This window comes from Telopea speciosissima, chromosome 4, assembly GCF_018873765.1.
Source record: "Telopea speciosissima isolate NSW1024214 ecotype Mountain lineage chromosome 4, Tspe_v1, whole genome shotgun sequence".
Classification (NCBI taxonomy): Eukaryota; Viridiplantae; Streptophyta; class Magnoliopsida; order Proteales; family Proteaceae; genus Telopea; species Telopea speciosissima.
The window spans coordinates 67,187,990-67,197,274 of record NC_057919.1 but is presented as its reverse complement, the minus strand read 5'-3'; the positions used below and the strand labels follow the sequence as shown (position 1 = coordinate 67,197,274).

Genomic DNA, 9,285 nt, shown 5'->3' with positions numbered 1-9,285 from the left:
GTAAGGAAGACTCAAACACAATCCATTGGTTGTCTTGGCAAAATCTGTGCATATCTAAGGATTGAGGTGGAATTAAGGTGAAAAATCTCATTGTAATCAAATTTGATGAATATTACTTTTTTCGAGGTGAAAGATGAAAAGAAATTGTAACTTTATTTTTTTAATTTTTTTGCTTTTTAAGATAATATACCATTTTTTTAATGAGAGTAAATCCTATTATTTCACATAAGATAATAATAGCTTAAAATAAAAAATTACTTTCAACTAATATTGAAAATCCTTTTGTACCCTTCTTTAAAAAATGGAAATAAAATAAGGAGCCATCACAAGAATGGTGCAATTTCTTAATTCACAACTTTGGTGAAAACAAGTTGCACCCAAGTTTAACCTCCTCTCCCCCAAAACCTCGAGGCTACATGATATCGACAATAACTTTTTGGGGCAAGGTTCGTGAAGTCATTTTTTTTTTTTTTTGGTAAATAGAAGTTTATTCATGAATGTGAGCAAAGTTCATAGTTGCAAATCGAGTTGCAATCTGTTAACCACGCAATGAAAATAGGCCAAACCGTCCTGCTCAAAAAAGATAGGGTCATACTAGCTAAGGAGTCAGCTAAAGAATTGCTCTCCCTAAGAATAAAATGGAAATTACATTCCATAACAATACGACGAGATATGGATTATGTCCTCAACCACTGGCTGGATAAGAAGTGGTATAGATGATTCGAATATCACTTGAAGCATCCCACTCTGCATTGACATATGTATGTTATAATTAAGTCTAATTGTATATTACATATAGGGGGCAAGAGATCGTTGTCTAGGCCTCAAGAGGCTGCACATGAGCAATGGCCAATGGGAGCTCGCGCGCAAGCATCACTCTAGGCAGGATTTTCATCTTTCCAAAGGAGTAGGGCAATACATTTCATGGGGGCTGCAGGGTGGTACTGTGTCTAGGCTTAGGAGCCACACTAACCACGCGACCAGTTAACATTCGTTTTCCCATATTTTATATATTATTTATGGGGGAGCATTCTCGGGGGGGGGGGGGGAGTGTGGCCCCCCTATGCGTGCGGTGGCCAATAAGAAGGCACACAAAAGCATCATTGGGGGCTGGGATTTCGCCTTTCATAGGGGGTGGAGCCATCATTTCGCTCTTCCCCCAATTGTGTCTGGTGTGGGCAGTACACTCCCCCCACATAGAACTTTTCTCCATTATTTATATTTATATTTATAGGATTGGGCCAAATCAAGCCGAGCTCAAACCAAAGCCTCAGTCTAAGCCCAACCCAGCCCGATACGAACCTGAAAATCTCATCGCTGGCCCAACTCATGGCTGAAAAGTCCAGCCTAAGCCTTGTTGAGCTGCGGTTGTGTTTAAACTTGAGCTGCTAGATGTACCCAACCAGTTTTTCAACAGTAATGCCTGGTACTGCAGACGTGTTGGACTATGAACTTTCCAAGCACCCATCTACCTCGCACTGACATCTGGGTTTTAAATTTTAAGGCCATGTGTAAGTGGAAGATAAAGTGGATTGAAGAATTCACAAGTCACAACCTTTCCTTGTTCATACTTCAATAATTGCATTCCTTCTTGTTTCAAATGAAAAAGGAAAACAAAGCTTAACCATCGAGTTGAGTTTATCCAATAACTCTTAACATTGAGTGCTAGCTAACCAAGAGAGAGTCATTAATGGTAGGAAATGAAATGTAGAATCAAGAACAGAACGGGAAAATTATCTCCTATTCCTCTAATAGGAGTTGGTGGATCCCATTTAGACAGAATGTTCAGGCAGAGGTAGGGTGGTCATTTCAACCCCCATGTTAGAGGAACTGAGAAACTGAGTCAAACAAGAAACTAAAAGAGATAAAGATCTGAACAGAAGGCGACCATAGTAAGATACCTAAAGTTTAAATCTCAAGTTCTTCAACCAACTTATTCAATTGTCTTTAATCCTGATAAGAAAGTTCTAATACATAACTTGCGATGAACGTGGCCTTCCTAACCACATTCTTCCATAAAATAATACAACATGAGAGGTGAGTCGTGTGAGTCTCGTGACTCGTGAGTGAGTGGTGGTAGATGACCAAATCGACGTTCCACCCTCCTGGGGTGAAGCCCCAATCTCCATTTGTCTCTTTCTCTCACTATTTTTCTTACTCTTTGTGGCAATTTACTAGGACCACTTGTTAGAATAGTCTTAAAAAAAAAAACTCACCTTATCGGATTATCACTCCTCACTAGTACAGATATAGATTTTTCAGAGTGAGGATTACGCAATACGAATGGTAGGGTAGGAAGCAATATACAGAAGAATTTAAATCCTAATCATCGAGATCGAGATAGACAGAAGAGAGATGATCAGATCGATAAAGGAGGCTCTGACTGCTGAGAGGGGATAAGCACAGATGTCACAACTCACCAAAGTAATCCAGTAAGAAAAGCCCAATGGCAAAGAGAGAGAGAGAATGAGTGAGTGAGCATCGAGCGGTAAAACAGGTCCGACCAGATCAGAACACACATGATGACCTCATGCCCCCACCTCGATTCCTTCATAAATCTTTATGGGGAGAGGATTCCCACGCTACCAGCGTGGGGAATCTTCCAACGTCACACCCAATGATAGTGTGGGAACAATATCATTCACATGGGGACCGGTGAAACCGGACTGAACCAACCTAAAAAAATCAGATCGATTTCTTGTTGGTTTGGTTTTGGACAAGTAAATAAAAATTGAGAGTTCTCTCAGCAAACACATAGATGAGCATACCAATCTACTGCAATGGAATGTTTCAACGAGGTCATTTCATGAGAAGAGAACGAGAGAGAGAGAGAGAGAGAGAGAGAGAGAGAGAGCATGGATGAAGGTATTGGTGCCGTGTTAGCTGATACATATCATGTCATCCGACACCATTGAATCCTGGATTGATACGGCCTGATACAAAACTTACATGGACGTATCGATATCAGTATCGCCGGAGATTGATACGGCCTTTGATGCTTTATCTAGAGAGAGCGAGTACCCTCTCCCAACAATTCCAAGAACATTTTCCGTACAAAAATCTATGTGAGTGTATATAATACAATAGTTGTTTGGTAAACGCTTTTCTATTTTTTATTAGGCAAAAGTTTTGGATTCGGTTCCTCTCTAGGGAGCCCAGTGCCCAGGGGGCATTCAACTATTGGATTATACCGCACACATCCCGATGACTGACTAGATGCGCACCAGGATATGTACGGCACAACCCAACCCAGCCCTTGGATGCCCCTAGGCACTCCCTGAGAGCTGGGCTCCCTGGAGAGGAGCTCAATCCTTTATGCACAACCAGCATTAAGTAATAAGTATCGTCAGATAGACATAAATGCTCATAAGAAAAGACCATAACATCTCCTATTTGACGAATCGATGCACAGAATCTCTCGTGCATCGATCCCTTCCCCTTTTTAATATAAATTTGGGAAATGATTTGCTTGTGTGGCATGATTTGAGATATTGATATTGGACTCCCACTACCATGCCAATATTGTATTATTACACGGTATGGACCAAGGGTAAAACAGTAAAAAAAATAAAGGGCAAAACTATTTGATCCATTTCAATCTGTATCAATATCGTATCAATTCTGAAGGTCACTGATAACCAATCTGATACCGTACACTAAAACCATGTTGTGTGGAGAATCTTCCATGCCAAACTAATCACAGTATGTAAAACGGAATCATCAATCAAGGGGCCCACATGTAAAAAAGGAGAGCGTCCGGTGCAGGACCACATGGCCAAAACGTATGGGGCGTGGGAAAGCATCCCAATCCCCCCCCCCCCCCACCCACCACTACGTGATTTTTTTCCCCTATAAATTAATACTTTACCTTAGCTCATAATTGTCATTATTAGTCTAATCTAATCTAGTAGTATTAATATACCAATGTACCCAGTCCTCTCCATTTCAAATTCCTTTGAATCCCTGACAAAGGCAGCAGCTTTTTTATGTCCACATGAGGCATGACATGCTCACACAATACAAAATACATTCCTCTTTCTCCACACCCACATTATGTCTATATACTCTAGGCCTAAGCTCGTCTGGAGAATAAAGGAGGATTGTTTTGGCTAATCTTACAAGTTAAAATCCCAATTCCTATTCCTGATGACTAATGAGGGACCCTTCTCACAATTTTCAATCTAAAATTTCATGGATCCTCTCAATCCTTCTCATCATGTTCTTATTGTGTGTATTTAACCATTAAAGCTGGTAGAAGGCTGGCTGATTTGCTCATTTCAACCTTCAGATAGACAGCAGACCATGTGGATATGACAATTGATTTACAATGTGGGATGAACAGATCATCAATTGTTCTCCACATATGTTCCTTGTGGAAAAATTTGCTCCCAAGATAAATATCTTTCTCTGGGGCTTGGGGTTTAACGATCATCACGTTGCACTCAAACTCATACGCTGCCATGTGAATTTGATGCAAATCTAATAATTGATAGATGAATTCAATTCAAAATTCAAAAATTTAAGGCCACCATCTACCAACCATTGGATTTGCATCAGATCCATGTGGTGGCCTGTGAGTTGACCACAAAACAATGGCCGCAAAGGATCCAAATCAATCTCTCTCTCTCTCTCTCTCTCTCCCTCTCTCTCTCTCTCTCTCCCCCTACCCATTCAAAATTCAAACATAAAACTTGTTAATAAAACAGAAAAGCAAAGCCAAATGAGAAGGAGCTCAAGATAATCTAAATATCATAATAACCCCAGTTCAAATTTCAAAGTTCAAACACAAGAAGCTTGCAAATAAAACAAGAGAGGTCCTTTAGACCACAAACTCAGACTTGTTCTGTTTCAAACTTTCAATCCCTTTGAGTTAATAAAATATTGTATTTTAAAACGTCAACTAAACTATGCAATTAAGAACAGAAATTTAAATGTCTCGTGAACTCCAAGTTTAGTTACTTAGACCAAAATACCCTTCTGTATATCAGGATTCAGGAGTCAGGATCCGACGATTATTAAAGAGAGGTTTCTTGACTTTCCTCTCCTAATAGTAGGGGTTGGTGTCTTGTCTTTTAAGAACTGGTCTCCCTCTTCTTCCGTCGTTTTTTTATTTTTTTCGGTTCTATTTTTCGAAAAGATAAAAGGGTTTGCTTTCTAAGTTATTTACTTGTGATCCACTCTCCAGACTCCCGACTTCAGAATCCACACACACAGAAAGAGAGATAGAAATGGAAGAGATGGTGTTGTTTGTGGAGGATTCGACCTCCTTTTCTTCAATTCCACAGTGTAGAATCTGCCATGAAGAAGAACAAGTGAAGGCTAAGCGATTGGAAGCTCCATGTGCTTGTTCTGGAACTGTAAAGGTCGAGGATGAGTTCCTAACTTCTTGTTAGGGTGCCTTTTCCCTCCTCTGTTTTCTGATCTCTTCCCTTATTACTTTCTCTGAGTTCAAATTCATGATCGTTTGTTTGGTTGGTTCCTTTCAGTTTGCACACAGAGAGTGCGTACAGAGATGGTGTAACGAGAAGGGTAACACCACTTGTGAAATTTGTCTCCAGGTTAGTATCAAGATTAATTAATTCGATTCTTGTTTTTCTGCTATTTCAAGTCATTTCTTTTCAAAGTTTTGAACTCTGTTAATCGCTCGTTCTCCTTTACTTTTTTATGCGATTTGGATTTTAGTGTTAATCAAGAAATGGGAATCTGCTTTCGAAATGTTTTCTTGGTGTATTCCATTATAAAAATGGAGTCTTGAGAGGTCTAATTCCATACGGGTCCACGCTAACTTTCTAATGCCGATTGAAATTTTTGAAAATTTGCAGAAGTTCGAACCTGGGTATACGGCACCGCCCAAAAAGGCTCATTCTGCCGATGTAGTGGTAACAATCAGGTAAGCCTTCTGCCATCGTTCTTAGTTTTACTTATATAGGTCATCGATCGTTCGAGTCCCCTGTTCCCATGCATGTTAATGTTATACTTCACATCCATAGAAGGAATTTCCTTGAATTCCAATCTCTCTAATGATAGAAAAAGAAATAGAGCAGCCGATGAATAAGAAAGATGAACATTTCAGAATTCAGATTTAATCTTAAATCGATGGATGACTAACCTCAAAAACGAAAACTGAAAACAGAGGGAGTTTGGAGTCGGAGGTTCCCATTCGACTACGGAGGCAAGAGAGAGAGCTACGTAATCCAGGATTAATGGCGATCGTCGCCGCAGAACCCGACTACTCCGAGTGTTCATCTGCCGCCGAGAGAAGCGCGTCTTGCTGTCGATCCGTGGCCCTCACGGTAATGTCTATAACTGTCAAACTCCATCACTCACAACTCTTACAATTTATCAGTTAATCAATTAAAAAAAAAACTCTCAAAATCAGAAAATTGGAATCTATTCTCCTTCCATTCGTTAAATTCAAAAATCAAAACGGGTAGAATCAAACCTGGTGGTTTGGATCCGATACTCATGGATTACGTACGGTACCAATTCCAATTTTAATATTCATTTACCTGTCCACGTGGTGCACATGCAAATCTGCCAGATCAGATCCTAATGGTTTATTTTTTGCCCATTTTAGTATTCACACCAACCAAATTGGGAACCCGATCGTGCAAACAGTGACTTTAGGCAATCCTCCACGTGGCACCATAGTTCACATTATTAACTGCAATGGATAGAAGATAGATGTCCACATGCTTCGCATTCCACCTGTAGAGTCCTCCTTTTCCACGCGTAGAAGATGTGAGTTTGTTTCCAGGCACTATCTGGATTTTACTGAAGGTATAGCGGACCTAATCCTCTTCTGGTGGATTTTTATCGCCCCCAGAGTGAAGATAAAAATACATCACCCCCATGATTTAATGGTTGGATTACGCCCACTGAGGGCAATAAAAATGCATTAAAATCCTCTGCAATGCCAGTGGGGGTGGTAGTGCACATTCAATAGCACAGCAGAGACCATGTGTGCCATCTGGCCTTTGCTGTGCACTATCGCCCCACCGGTACTGCAGAGGATTCTGGTCCAATAAAAATCCTCTCTAGAATGCCAATCCCTCCAGTGCATATCCAACAGCTGAAGGCATTTCGGCATGCACATCAAGGGCCTCTAGTCATTGGATGCATATTGGCAGGGCTGGCACATTAGAGAGGATCTCTTTCCAAGTAACAGTGGCTTGAAAATATATTCGATTGCAAGGAGTATAGTATTGGTCACTACCGACACCCAATAGACTGATGATACTGATACATATCAACCGTGTCAAATGACATGCTACCGATACCTAAAACCCTGATCCAATGGTATTTGTTTATTTAATCCTTTCTGGACCCATTGTGAGATGGACCTGCACTGGTTGCCCGGTTGGGTGGATCCGACTCCTCTCCAAGGAGCCCAACACACAGATGCATCCAAGGGCTGGGCTGTGCCGCACATCCAATCAATCATTGGGATGTGTGCGACACAGCCCAACAGCTGATTGCCCCCTGAGCAGTCCCTGGGCACTGGGCTCCCTGGAGAGAGTTCAATCCCAGATTGGGCTCCTCTCCTTGGAGGCATCACCCAATGAGGCCTCCAAAGGCTGAGATGTGTACGGCACAGCCCGATATATACGGCACAGCCCAGCCGTAACGGATGCCTCATTGGCACTCATTGGGTGCTGCTCTCCAAGCAGAGGAGCCGAATCCCTGATTGCCCACACATTTCTTAACCCCAAGTTATGCTCTTGAGCTACCTTTCTGATACTCGTCTTAATTTCTTTTACAATGGCATGCAGTTTGGAGTACTTTTGCTTTTGAAACACCTCCTTGCATTGCTTGCTGGTGAAACAGACCACTATGCTTTCACAATTCTAATAGTAAGTATGCGAATTTATACTTTTGCACGTGGCTTTGACATACTTTCCGAAGAAAAGAGGGGAAGAGGGAAATTTTTTTCGGGGGGTAAAAGGGAAGGGGAACATGCTCTTATTCACTTATCACAATTTGGTCTGATTGTCTCCTCCTTTTCATTTCTTTGCTTCTTTCTCCACATGATTTTCGCAGCTATTTGTTCTAAGGGCTGGTGGTATCATCCTTCCTCTCTATATAATGATGCGAACAATAACTGCAATTCAAAGAATTATGCACCGGCAGCATCAGGTTAGCTTCCCATGTTCCAAACTATGTTCCCTGAAAAAAAATATAAAGAAAAGTTTTGTAAAATTAAAACCAAAATGAAAAGCCTGTCTTTGAAACCCAAGATGTATATCTCATGTTCTCCCCTAGAATGGTTTCCTTGTAGTGCATATAAATGCATCTTGTGTAGAAAGCTATTGATCTTTTTTTTTTTGTTGATGTATCAGGTCTTTGATGACCCTTCACCGTTCCAAGTAGATGAAAATGATGGTGATGATGAAGATGAATACATAAACTACAGAGTCACCCAAGTACACTCCTGATAGTTTTACACCTACTTTGTCTTCATTTTTTTTTTTTGGGGGTGGGGGGGGGGGTATCCTGAGCACTAATTTGTTGCTCTATTGTAAAATAAAATATTGTTTCTCAGCAATTTGAAGGGTAACCATTTAAGATTTAAGAAATCTTGTTTCACCAAAGTTGGTAAAAAAAAGAAATGCAACGGAAGGATCGAAAGGTCCAGTCAGTGGATCTGGCTTACAAGAAAAAGGCCCAGGATACAGACTGGTTGGACAAAAGAGTTCCCAACACCATGGTTGGTTTGAGGAAGAGGATTTGACTTTTTTTAGAGGGAAGAGGAATTGCAGGACAAGAGGATTCTCCTTCTGGTTCATGAAAAAGATACAAGCATTCTTTTACGGGGGAGGAGGATTCTCTGAGCAAGTGGCATAGATGAGTGCACCAATGAAGTGCAACAAAACAATATCGTATATTGGAATTTCATGTGAGGAGATATTAGCCTACCTAACCCGACCGTTCAGACAACCTTTTCCCTTCTTTTATACAATGTAAGAAATGATGTGCGTACTTCTGTTTCAATCATGACTATGGATCCATGGCCAATTGACGTGTTTTCCCCAACCCCCCAACTGGGGAACAAACAATAGTCCAATTTGAATCCCAAATCTTGTTTCCAAAATTATATTATGATCTCCGTTGCTCGTATTTTCAGTCTAATGATAAGAAGGCTTATATCATAGCAATAGAAAGGAAAAGATAAGTGTAAGGATAAACAAAAGACTAGTGTCAACCTGTCCAAGCGCAAACACTCTTGGTTCCCCGAAAAATCTGTGTCTGCCATCAGATAAGAAGTATCAGGAATGTTTGATAGCA

The 9,285-nt window shown here is 40.8% G+C and overlaps 1 protein-coding gene across 2 annotated transcripts; it reads left to right on the top strand.

Moving 5' to 3' along the window:
* Positions 1 to 5,214: 5,214 nt before the first annotated feature.
* On the top strand, positions 5,215 to 8,518 carry LOC122659736. Of its 2 annotated transcripts, none has more exons than XM_043854849.1 (7): positions 5,215 to 5,363; positions 5,487 to 5,558; positions 5,823 to 5,890; positions 6,134 to 6,293; positions 7,773 to 7,853; positions 8,041 to 8,136; positions 8,340 to 8,518. In XM_043854849.1, the coding sequence occupies exons 1-7, from the start codon at positions 5,229 to 5,231 to the stop codon at positions 8,433 to 8,435; spliced, it is 708 nt and encodes a 235-aa protein (XP_043710784.1). In that variant the 5' UTR covers positions 5,215 to 5,228; the 3' UTR covers positions 8,436 to 8,518. The 2 variants fall into 2 exon arrangements, with proteins under 2 accessions (XP_043710784.1, XP_043710783.1); XM_043854848.1 differs by having other exon boundaries at positions 8,038 to 8,136.
* The last annotated feature ends 767 nt before the right edge of the window (positions 8,519 to 9,285 follow it).

What these genes read in the sequence shown, in the direction of transcription:
- LOC122659736 (XM_043854848.1), top strand. Translation starts at nt 5,229, where the DNA reads ATGGAAGAGATGGTGTTGTTTGTGGAGGATTCGACCTCCTTTTCTTCA. An exon ending in CTTGTGAAATTTGTCTCCAG is followed by an intron (nt 5,559 to 5,822) that starts GTTAGTATCAAG and finishes GAAAATTTGCAG; the next exon opens with AAGTTCGAACCTGGGTATAC. An exon ending in TTATGCACCGGCAGCATCAG is followed by an intron (nt 8,137 to 8,339) that starts GTTAGCTTCCCA and finishes TTGATGTATCAG; the next exon opens with GTCTTTGATGACCCTTCACC.